At 44.7% G+C, this 12,825-nt stretch overlaps 1 protein-coding gene across 2 annotated transcripts in view; it reads left to right on the top strand.

The window, feature by feature from the left end:
• Positions 1 to 12,825, top strand: part of MVB12A (multivesicular body subunit 12A) — an 84,858-nt gene that overhangs the window by 4,940 nt on the left and 67,093 nt on the right. For both annotated transcript variants that reach the window (XR_013608723.1, XM_078681132.1), the window contains exon 2: positions 6,228 to 6,329. Coding sequence is in view for 1 of the 2 variants with exons in the window: in XM_078681132.1 (XP_078537258.1) it covers positions 6,249 to 6,329 (81 nt within the window). In the remaining variant the exon portion in view is untranslated. The remainder of the gene's footprint in view (positions 1 to 6,227; positions 6,330 to 12,825) is intronic.

Here is a 12,825-nt window from a genome sequence, read left to right as displayed (position 1 = left end):
TCAAGACACATAAAGTTACCACCTGCTCAGGTCTGGACATGGACAACTGCCTGGGTAGGGCTTACTTATTCTCAGAGAAATTTAAGGAAAGCAAAGCTATCGTCCGCACTCTTGGCCTAGCTCAGCCTGCTCAGCAGTTCCTCCAACAATAATGCCCCTTTCAAGCACTTGATAGGGGATATCTGCAGAGGCAACCTCAATACTTGCCTCAGCAACAACAAGCCTCCCTATCCATTTAGGGTAGAGGCTGGGGAGCATGGCCGACCGCATCTACGCCCCCCAGGGGCAACCTAAACCCCAGCCACACCTCCTGCAATCACCCCCAAAAAACGTACATTTGACATTGGTGGCACATAGTTGCCTAGTAGGAGGTCAAGTCTCCAGAAGGAGAGGTATCATCTCAGACTAATGGGTACTCCAGATCGTGGAACACAGAGTCTACCTTCCCTTCATATCCTCCAGACATGCCTCTCACACCACAACACCTCCCAGAGGACCACATGTTCATACTCTGAGAAGTTCAGACTCTCTTGGGCAAGGAAGCTATAAAGTCTGAATCGGAGATCGTGACTGGTTGTTACTCTTGCTGTTTCCTGGTGTAGAAAAAGGACTGAGGCCTCCGCCCTATCCTTGATCTTTCCCTCTAAACTTCTTTCTCCAGAAGGACAAGTTCAAGATAGTCACTGCGACCCAAGTTCTGTCTGCTCTGGATCCAGGTGACTGGATAGTGGCGCTGGACTTGCAGGACACATATTTTCACATTCCCGTCCTATGGTCCCACACACAACTGCGGTTTTAGGAAGGATAATTTCAATACTCCGTGCTCCCCTTTGACCTCACCAGCGCACCTCTGGTATTGACAAAGGTGATGATGGTGGTTGCAGCCATCTATGGAAGATGAGAATACCAGTCTTCCAATACCACGACAACAGGCTACTAAAGGTGGATTTGCCTCGAGCAGTTATAAACCACCCCCCAGTTGACAGCTGAACTGTTGACATCTTTGATCTTTTCAGTCAACATGCCAAAGTCACACCTGACTCTTTCACAGATGCTCCCTTTCATTGGAGACACCATGGAGACAGTGCTCCTTTGGGCCATCTCTGCGATTCAGCAAGTCCAGGACATTTAGACTATGATCGTGATGTTTCAAACCTAGACCTCTGTCTTAGTGAGAGCGAGTTTGGCTTTTGGGCCTATTGGCCTCCTGCATCCTGTTTGTGGACCACATCAGTTGGTCCACGCAGGCTCTGAAGTCTCAATCAGACCCTCCAGGATTTCGCAGTTTGCAGCAAAATCTGCACTTTTGTAAAAATGCAGCGACTCGTGTGCCATCAAGCCACTTAGAACCTACATGCCAGGAACTGCACAACGCAGTGGCATATGAGTATGCCAAGTATGCCCACGAGTTAGCCTGGACGTCTGTGGATGTCGAAAGAAGAGATGCATTATTACACCAGGGCGCACAGCTTCCAAACATTTTAAATCTACCGCAGGATGTGAGTTACCAACAGTTGTTTTACAGTTAGAACGACCTCAAGGACCATTGCCGTTTGCAAATGTAATTGCATATTCTTTTTTCAGAGTATCAGTACTGGTTGATTTTTACATGTGTAAAGTGTACCTACGAATGCGGAAGTACCACAACTGTAGTAGACGTGCCACATTCTAAAGTTCATAGCCTGGAACAGGTTTGAGGAATTTCACGTGTGGGACTCAACAACAGTCAGTGAACACCCCAAATCCCTCTGTTTTAGGTATTAACGCAATTCGATCAAACATCTTCCCACTCTGAAAATGCACACAAATTTACCTCTTCCAAAAACAGACAGAAGGAAGGCCGTCTCCTGGGTATGACTGGGAAAGTAACACCTCCATATAATGGAAGTTTAGGGTGGAAGGGTTCTGCAGAGAGAAAGAATTTCACCATAGAGAAAAAAAGTTCAGAGGAGTGTGCATGACTTTCCCTCATGCAGAATCTCCCACCTTTTGGAAAATGTCCATCAGCAAATTGTACTTGTGTATTATGTTCAGATTTGCCGGCGAGCTACTGGGTTTGTTGTGGAAATGGGTAAAAAGTCGGTATTTTCGTCGAAATGGAAAAGCAACCCTTTTGGGCAGATTTCTGACTTTACACCGAATGCTTTGTGAACCATGAGATTGTTCTTTTAAATGGAAAGCCCTCCATTATTCTTTGACGGGAGCCATGTTTTATCTGTGTGAATTCTGTTACACGCTGCCGAAAGAGCAGTACTCCAGCAGTCCAGAACATGCTGGGATGGACAGTTCACTGTACAGACCCTCCTGTGGGCGCAAAAGGGTGGCATGGATATACCTGCTATAATGCATCACAGTGGAGTGGGCGGCATTGACAGAGTGGTTAGTGCCCTTCTATTTACGGTGCTTTTCAGAAGTTGAAAGATCGTCTTGGAGTTTCTTGTTGCTCAAATGGGTGTATTTGATGGTATATATGTTCTTTCATTTTCATTGCTTGATTTCGTTGCTTGATTTTGCAACTAAGAAAGTGTCACTCGTAGTCATTGAAAAGTCACTCATAATTTCACTGAAATTATGAAAATGTCACACATCGCAATCTAAAACCTTGGCAGCTATGTGGGTAAGTTTGGGGAGAATGATGCAGGGAGTAAGTGGTGGGCCTTCATAGAAAGGTAGTCATGGCGCCCTAAATCGGTGCCAAATCCAGGCTATGTGGTGCACACCTTGTATTTCCACTTCACGTGACCTTCCCAGTGGCCATGGTTAAGCCGGGTCCTCATAGTCACAGGTTCAAATCAGGTGGGTCCACTCAGCCTTTCATCTTTCTGAGGTCAATAAAATTAAACCACAGAGTTGGGTAATAATAAACATCTGTTATTCAGCGTTAAGATGCCCTTGGGTGAACGTTTGCTTTACAAATACTTATGCTATGTTACTGGTGGACTCTCCTCAAAGTTGGATGTTTCTCAACAGAGTACCTGCACCCCCCCCATGGGAGGAGCCACTTTGGTGATAAAACATTAAGGCCGAAACCCACCAAAGTATTTCTTCCCATGGCGGATGCTGCAACTTTGGTGGACATCCCTCCTGTGCACTGCAGGTTAATCCTTCATAAGGTGAATTTTCAACAGCTGCCTTGTCAGAGGGAGTAAGTCTGCCAACCGGGGGGGGAGCTTGGGAATCTGCCAACCCGAGTCAAAAGGTGGCGGTTTGTTGTGTAATTAAAAACAAGATACAGGGTTTTACTGTCATTTCAGTAATCCCATTTCATCCACTTTCAGTAAGGCGAACCTAAGCTTAGCTGCCCATCTCTCCGTGTAAGACAGAATAAATCTTTCTAATTCAGAAGTTGCTTTAATATATGAAAGTATGGGTTGTCTCAATTCATCAATATATATTTTAAATACAGGCACATTGGACAAGGAAGGTGGGGGGGTAACATGGCCAACTAGAGCATGGGCGTCAATTCACTAAAATGCTAGGGGTAGTGGAAGGGACATCAAAGGAAATTACTTCGAATTTGGGCCTATTTCAAAGTGGAATACTCTGCAAAAACAGTTACCATTGTTTTAAAGCTGAAAATGAATGATTAGGAGTAAAATAAAGTGCCGCAGAAATTACGCTAAATTTCCATATTTGTGCCGCTAGATTTCCATATTTGTGCCTCTAAATTTGCTAATCCATGCCGCTATATCCTGTGGGGTCTGCAATGGGACCAGCACCAAGGGGAATTGTCAGAGTCCCTACAGGTGTAGAAGGAGATTGTAAAAGGCCTATTTTGGTGACTGCTCAACTGCAGTTGGACAAGCAGTAGACACCTCTCCATACCCCACCCAGAATTAACTGTTGTGACAGATGCATTGTTGTTGGGGAGGGTCACTTGAGAGAGGTGAACATAAGAGGGCTCTAGTCTCTGGTGGAAGCCTGCCTCCACTTCAGCTTGCTGTAGTTTCAAGTGATTTGTTTGGCTGAAGGAGTTCCTCTAAACAAAGAGGAGCAGGTGCAATTCCTTACAGACAAAATGGCTGCCATGTGGTTATGGAACAGACAGGTCCAAGTGGGTCATGGGTCCTGTGCTACAAGTCTCTACACCTCTGGAAGTGGCTGCACTATGAGAGCATTTCCCTTATTGCCCGGAACTTGGCAGGATATTTTTACGCCAGGGCAGGCAAACTCAGCTAACATTCCCTAGCAGATCACAAATGGCAGCTACACTCGGAGGTGGCATAGGGCATCTTTCAAGCAATGGCAAGAACCCTGACTCGATCTATTTGCCACTGCAGCCAGCGCATACAGTCAATAGTTTTGTGCATTGGAGTGCCCAAGCTACTCTCTCAGAGAATTCTTCCACCTGGACTTGGGGTCTGGGTTTCTGTATGCCTTTCCATCCCTACCTCTCCTACCCTGACTACTGAAAAAGATCAATTAAGACTGGGCTCTTGACCTCTTACTAGCCCCAGACTGGGTGAGGAGAAGTGGTAGCCAGAACGTCTGACAATGAGCATGTGTCCTCGAATTTAGCTGCCACTTCAGAAGGACCTCCTATCAAAGCAGCAGAGTCTAGCATTGCACCCAAGCCTGCACAAAGTACACCTCCATGTCTGAAGATTGAACATGGCACTTAATGGCTTTTGATCTCCTTCCTGAAGTGGTGGTTGGTTTTATCTTTGCAGACAGGTGTCCATCAACCAAATTGTTTTATGCAGGACCCTTGTAGAAGTTTGTTGCCTTGTGTTTCTCTAGTAACCGCCAACCCATGCATGCGCAACTATCGAAAGTTCTGCTTTTTTGTTTGTCTTTAGCCCAGCAAGGCCTTGCTGTGGCAACAGTTAAAGGTTATCTTTCTGCCCTTTCGGTCTTTTTAAGTTTACCTGTTCAGCCATCCTTAAAGTCATCTGTGTTGATTCGTGTTTTTTGAAGGAGCTGGCCCAGAATACCGCCAACACTGTACTTAATGTGCACGCTCTTTGAACTCAAGCGTAGTTGTTCTGTTTATTTACTTACCATCAAGACAGTGCTTCTGTCGCCAGGCAAGAGTGAGCTCCAGGCATTGTCTGTGGTACCACCATACACCTCTTTCTTCACAAACTAATTAGTCCTCCGCACAAAAGGTGCATTTTTGCCAAAGGTAGTCACACTCTTCCACATAGGGCAATCCATTATATTGCCTTCTTTCTACCCACCAGCTCACCCCTCCAAGGAGGAAGAACATCTCGATCTCCTTGTTCTAAAAAGAGAGCTCAGCTTCTATGTCAATCAGACCAAAGATTAAAGACCGAATGACCAGTTCCTCTGGAGCTAAGAAAGGACAAACAGTGCAATAGAGGACTGTATCTAGATGGATTGTTGTATGTATTAAGATCTGCTATGGTCTAGCCAAAAAGCAGCCTCAAAAGGTTTGCACACTCAGCCTATCAGAGCGAAGGCTGCTTCCACTGTGCTGGTGCCGGTGTACCAGTTATGGACATTTGCCAGGCTGCTTTGCGGGCTTCCCTCAGCACTTTCACAAGGATTACTGCGTCACTATTCAGGTACGGCAGGGTGAGCATTTTGCCCAGTATGTCCTGCTGGATATCCTGGTCTGATCCATTCCACAGGCCCAACACCAGAGGAGATGTACTGCTGTGGTATCTATTCACAAGTTTAGGAATCTGCGGTTAGAAGCATCTGTCAGAAGAACAAGTTACTTAACTTCGCTGATTCCTTTTCTGGTACACATTATATCTGACTGCAGATTCCTCACCGACCCTCCCTCTTCCCCTTTCTGTGGAATGGACTTATTTCTACTAATAAGATGACAATTTAAAGTTCTGCACACAGAACTATCTGATTTTGATGGCTCCACGCCTGATGGCACTGACAGTGAACAGAAAGAAATGGCCTTTCACGACTAGAGTTGGCCCTTGTACGGGGCCCAGACATCACATCTGGAGTGGAACATATGCAATGTGAACCTGCACGATGTGGGAGGGCGTTACTACAAAGGTTTCAATATCCAGTCTGGCAACTGGGGAAATTCACAAGGTGAGCAATCTGTAGTTAGATAGAGTCTGTACCAGAAAAGGCATTAAACAAGGTAGGAAGTAAATTTCACTCCCTCCCTCCCAAAATATCTTATTTATATATATCAAATTCTTCTTTGCAATCAAGAAATGTTCATGTTTGTCACTTGAGCAGCATCTTAACAGAGCTTTGATTTGTTTAGTGATAATGATGTGTCTTCATTTTAGGTTAGAAGCTGCTTGGAAATCATGGCAGAAGCCGATAGTCGTCCACTGACTGGAGTGGCTTGGACTTCCAATTCCACAACGTGTGCCAAAGATTACAAAGTGGTACGTTTGTCCGACAAACTTGTGAATTGATGGACTCATTTAAAAGTCAACATGTTCCATCGGGATTGTAATCTGTGGAACCTCAGTTGGTATAATTCTTGACATGTAACATGCAGAGAACTGCACGTCTGTTGTGTGGGCCTTATGGGAGGCAATTTGAGTGTACCTAGTGAGTTTTCCAAAACTATAACCTAACTCAGTATTGGCCAGTGAATTCTTGATTATTTTTTATTTATTTATTTTTGTTATAAGCAAACTAGTTAAGAGCGCATCTTCCTGCAGTCGACACATACAATGGGAAGCTTTTGTTCATCAGTGTGTTAGATCAGTCATTGTGTCCTACAAGAATATGTGCGCCAATTGAGCTTCTGGTAGCAGTCCCAAATTCCACAGAATTTGTAGAGCTATCTGGTAATATTGTGTTGCGCTAACAAACCTTTTCAATTTACCAATGCTTATTCCTTTAATTTACCAGCTTCTTGCCACATCTTAACACTTGAGTATGCTGTCTGTTGGATATTTCTAACCAAAGATTCCCACCTTTATGAAATTCCAGGTATCAGACTTGATCTGGAAATATTGCATGCAACAGCTCCCATGCACCGGCAGGCGGTGCCATCTGCTCCTTGGCAGATCCACCACCACCCCCACCCCCACACCCAGGATTGGTGCCGCAAAGTTACATATGGGTGCCACCACTGAAAGCCCCAATAACTTCCTTTTTTCTACGCCCTTAGATGCGGATACTGTGCTCTGCTCCCTTCTATTATCAATACTGACTTCCAAATTTGAAACCTAGCAGCGTGCAAGAAATATGTCTCCTCTGATAATGACCGGTTTTAAACTGTAAAAACAACAGTTGATGAACAGACTGCAGAACAATGTCATACATTCACCCCAGTACAGAGATATGGGCCTAAATCCATCGTTTTTTTGCACTCCACACCACCCCAGTTCAGACATGGCCATATGCAAATCAGCCTTGACCCTGTGCCTCATGGGAACAGTCCAGCCCGAACTGCCAAGCCATGTCTTTCCTGGACCGGAATCAAGCATCCTAGGACCGGTTTCTGGCTATCAGCGGTCTTCAGCCAGGATAGCTTGACTCCAGTGGTGTGGAGAGCATGGGACTCACGTCTGAGCATACCCATCCCACTCGGGGTGACAAATGCAAAAACAACAGTTGATGGACAGAATGCAGAACAATGTCATACATTCACCCCAGTACAGAGATCTGGGCCTAAATCCATCGTTTTTTTGCACTCCACACCACCCCAGTTCAGACATGGCCACCACCACCACCCCCCACCCCCACCCCTAGGATTGGTGCCGCAAAGTTACATATGGGTGCCACCACTGAAAGCCCCAATCACTTCCTTTTTTCCACACCCTCAGTTGCTGATACTGTGCTCTGCTCCCTTTTATTATCAGCACTGACTTCCAAATTTGAAACATAGCAGCGTGCAAGGAATATGTCTCCTCTGATAATGACAGGTTTTAAACTGTGCCAGACCAGTAGGAAGCAGGTGTTGATCACAGATCCACATTGCATTTGTCTTTGGTGTTTGGGCTGCACACCTAACTTGGAATACTGTGATAAATGCTCCTTGATGCCTCCAAAGGCATCAGTGGTGAGAATATAAACTATACATCTCCAAATAAAAGCAGGGTTGCTCCTGGTCCAAGTGTCGTTTACGGTCCTGGTCCCCATCCTTAGGCAAGTCCCAAACAAAGTGGAAGCTTAAATACAGGAGGTCCAAGTGGGATTTCACACCTTCCCGCCATCCCCTTTGTAATTGTAATTGTAAGCAAAACTTATACAGTGCACTGTAACCTGACAGGCATCCTTTGCAGGGAGACTTCACTCGGATCACATTCTAAAGACCCAACATCACCAATATCATCCAATTCTGAACAGATTCTGAGGTTGGAGCCAATATGCCCGAAATACCCAGGCCATTGTTGACTCGGCAGATGTTTGAGGTCACCAAGGAGACAATGCAGCAGCTATTCTGGACAGTTCTGGTTCTCTTAGGAGTGCTTTCAGACTCCATAAATACGTCAGGGCCTTCTGTTGGGCTTCCGCCACCGAGCCCTCCCCTGACGCTAACTGACCCCAATCAGCCTTTGTACAGCCCCTTGCTTGCACCAGGCTGTGGTTTCTACATCTTTACTGCAGACCTCGCTGCTTCCAGGAAGCCTCGGCTCTGGTTTCCTATGCAGTCCCAACTCCAGTGTTGAAACTGAAGCCAAGTACAGCTAGGTCTCGGCCTGTGTGATGCTATAAGATTACTAAGACATCCTGTGATGCAGGAAAATTCCCCTGTGGTGCCTTTGCTACAATAACAATGTTATCAAAGGCTGGAGGCAATTTTCGATCAGACTGCAATGCAGTCCAGGGAATCAAACTTGTTCCCACTCAGGATGCTGGACTATATCTTGACCTTCAAAATGCTAATTATCTCGATACTTTGCATGAGACAAAATTGGACTCGCCCTTGGGCCTTTGTACCGAGGAGATAGCCTCTTACGTACTAGTCCTTAGCAGGGCTATGGAGGTGTTATAGTAACAGTTCCCTTCTGTAAAGAATAAGACAAATTTGTGTACTGAAATTTGCCAGCCAGGTCATTCCACTCCTGAGCCTTTGCTGTATTTCAGTGAGGCTCTGACAAAGTCTCTGCTAGCAAACAAGGCCAGACCTTGGTCACTGCCGCCAGTGAGCCGTCCAATTGCTTGTTGCCATAGGCCATCCCTTGAGATTGCGGCCTTCTTAATACAGCACCCGACTCCAAAGATCCTGGTCATTCAGGTGTCTACAAGTAAGGTGAATTTCGGCACCTTTTCTTATGCTCCTCCTGACAGAAAAGCCAAACAAATTGATCCAGTTTGCAAGAGGATTTTTTCCTTCACCAGCTTGGCCATACGGTCCTTGACTGCTGTGTGTCTTTGTGTTATTCCACACACTTAAGGACACAGTGTGCAAGACTTACCCTATGAGGAGTTTAGTAAAACCTTTGCACAGATGATGCATGCTGGTTAGGACACAGCCAAATATGTCTTGCAGGCTGGACTGGACACCACAGACTCTGTCGAAAATGTCATTGGCCCCAGTGTAGTTAGTCAGTGCCATGCCTGCATGCGTGCCACAAGATTGTCCACCAATGATTATGCATCCGTGATGGACATGCTGTATGATGGCTCCAGACTGTTCAGAAAGAAAGTGGACTTGGCCCTGTAGCCCTTTAAGGGTAGCCGGGCAACGGGCAGCTTACTGGGGGCTGCCTGCAAGTTCCACCAGCATTAACGGAAGTTCTGTGTATATAACTATGTCTTTGCCTGCTAGTAGCAGCAGCTTTCCCAGTCTCTTCACAAGCTACCCACCATTTCATAGCTCCAAAGGATGTTCACAAAAGGTTGTGTTCCATCTTCGTATGCCGGATTACATATATTACTGTACCTTGATGACTGGATTTTGAAAGCGAGGTTACATCAGTCAGTCGCAGACCACCTACAGACAACAGCTTTGTTGCTGTCCATCCTGGGGTTCTGCATCAGCAAGCTGTAATCCCATCTTAAACGAGTGTAGAGGATTCCCTTTATCAGTGCATCCTGAAACTGGCGGCTTTGAAGGCCTTTCATCCACAGCGAGCCTGAGACATTCAGGTAGTGATCCCAGTTTCAGGTTTGTGTCTTGTCTCTGTCCTTAAAGATGAAGCTTCTTGATCTCCTGTCCTCATGCATCATGCTTGTGCCACATGTAGGCTCTGCAGTGGAGCCTTCTCCTTCAGTGAGCTCTATACAGGGGTGTCTCTTAAACAACATCTGCATCTCGGATGCAGCAGTCTATGTAGAGAAGAGGTGTAGCAAACTCTATGAGTGTATATAGACCCTAGACCAACATCTAATAATGCATACTATACAACATCCAAATAAGTATGTGCTGAAACAGTGATATATCAAAAAATTCTTAGATCTTTTTATTTCAGTTATAGTATATTTTCTTATTATTTTTTTCTTTTGTTTATAACTTTTTTACTCCTTCATTTAATTTTTTACACTAAAAACATTTGTATATTTTATAAATGGCATTCAAGTTCTGTGAAGAAAGATTCTTACAAATAGAAAAGTGCAAAGACAATCAGTGTAAACAAAAAAACTACATAAACACAATATCAAGAACAAAATACGAGAGGTGATATACGATATAACCAGTCGTTGGAAGATTTGATGAAGGCAATGCGGTTGAATGGAACTACGCGCGTTTCGGCCAAGAGGCCTTCGTCAGGTGACCGTCATTCGTACATTACATATATACAAAAAATGTGATATAACATCAAGAAAGTGGCTTTGAGGGATCAACACAGAATATTTGGTTCCTATGAGGGCAGCTATATTTTAATGACATCAATTATACCATGCTGATAAGTTCAAGCAAATGACTTTCAGCGCACTTGATCTCGTGCGTAACTCAAGGGATTAAGTCCAGTTGTAATAAAAAACGTTTTCATGGAGCCTTTGTTGAAGTTGCCTGACTCTCGGAATTCTGACGATTATTATTTATAACGTTCAATTCATTTGATATTTTTCTAATCGAATTCCAACGGAACTGTGGAGTGCCGTCATCTATTTCTTTGTTGTGTACATGCTCTTGGCGTGATAATATGAATAGATACGCCGGGTAAGAGTTCATGTAGGTCAGGCTTCCTTCGTTTCCGGGATATCGTGCTCTAAGACGGGGGTTCTGCTCGTTTGGTCCTTCCGATGGCAGCGATCTTTGTTTACACTGATTGTCTTTGCACTTTTCTATTTGTAAGAATCTTTCTTCACAGAACTTGAATGCCATTTATAAAATATACAAATGTTTTTAGTGTAAAAAATGAAATGAATGAGTAAAAAAGTTATAAACAAAAGAAAAAAATAAGAAAATATACTATAACTGAAATAAAAAGATCTAAGAATTTTTTGATATATCACTGTTTCAGCACATACTTATTTGGATGTTGTATAGTATGCATTATTAGATGTTGGTCTAGGGTCTATATACACTCATAGAGTTTGCTACACCTCTTCTCTACATAGATTACATTCCCTACGAGTAGCTAACTCAGTACATTGTAGGGGCCCCCTTTTTCCCATTGAATTTATACTCTCGGATGCAGCAGCCCAGGACCTTCAGTGGTGGATGATGGATGCCAACCTGACTTGCAGCAGGCCATTTTCCTCGACGTACCAAAGCTCATGGGGTAATGGATGTATAACATCTGGACTAAGGGGGGGATCTAAATAGATGAGGTACAGATCAGAGGCCTCTGGTCTCAGGTGGACTCCATCAGCCTCTTTGAGAGCGGTGCCATCTGGCTGTCTCTCAGGACCTTCCTACCTTCTGTTTTCCATCAGTGGCAAGCCTGTTAAGGTTCTGGTGGATAACACAACCTACATTTGGTACTGCAGCAAGCAGGGCAGAGAGGGGTCTTGTGCACTGTGCATGTAAGTGCTGGGACACTGGTGGTGGCTAGTCCTTCATGGATAATCGATCACCTTATGGATTCTCTGCACCAGAGTAGATGAGTTTAGCATGTCATCATGCCAAATAGGATCTGTGTCTGCTCCAAAATGTGGTTTGAGACCGGTTTGCCCAGTGAAGCATACCGTGGGTAGATCTTTTTGCAACTGCCAAGAATGCTCAAAATCGCACCTTTTGTGCCCCAGATTTCCCCATTGGTACTCTCTGGGTGACACTTTCCACCTTCATTGGAACTCTCACCTACTCTTTGTATTGCAACTGCTGCCTTTTATTCCCCGAGCCTTGAGATCAGGAGGGTCCAGGTTCCGCTCATCCCGACAGCTCCAGGTTGGAGCCATGGAGAATCCGGTACTCTGAACTTTTGAATCTGAAAATCTGTCCTCCACTCCACCTACCTCTGTGGGAGGATCTGCTGTCCCATCAACAGAGCTTAGTTCTACATCAGAAAATTCACAGTCTGCACTTCCTGCCATCAGAAGCAATAGATGTGATTCTGGCGGCTTATTGGCCTTCCACCAAATCCTTCTAGTCCATCCGTAAGCCGAATTTGGTGCCTTGGTACCTCAACAACTGCATTGACCTTTTTCTGGCAAAGTTGTCTGATATGCTTATTTTTGTTTTGCTCTTGTCCTGGCAAGGCTTTGCTGTGGACAGTGCCAAACATTACATGTTGACCATTTTGACTTTTGTATGTTTGGCCTTTAAGCTCTCTTTATTCAAGTCACCTGATGCAATGTGCATTTTAAAAGGGCTCAAACATATATTTCCGTCTCCATCTTTCATTTTGTCATGACCGGACCTTAATTTGGTTCTTATCTTTTTGATGCGCATGCCTTTTGAGCCTGAGATTGTTCACTCTATCTTGTTTCGATCATTTTGGTGCATTGTGTCTTTGAATTACATGCAATGCACTACCTTCTTTCTGGACTACTTGATGCTGAGGACTAATGCATTCTTATTCCCAATGGTGC

The sequence above is a fragment of the Lissotriton helveticus genome, chromosome 1_1 (assembly GCF_964261635.1).
Source record: "Lissotriton helveticus chromosome 1_1, aLisHel1.1, whole genome shotgun sequence".
NCBI classification, from domain to species: domain Eukaryota; kingdom Metazoa; phylum Chordata; class Amphibia; order Caudata; family Salamandridae; genus Lissotriton; species Lissotriton helveticus.
The sequence above is the reverse complement of the archived record's forward strand: the minus strand, read 5'-3'. Positions and strand labels throughout refer to the sequence as shown.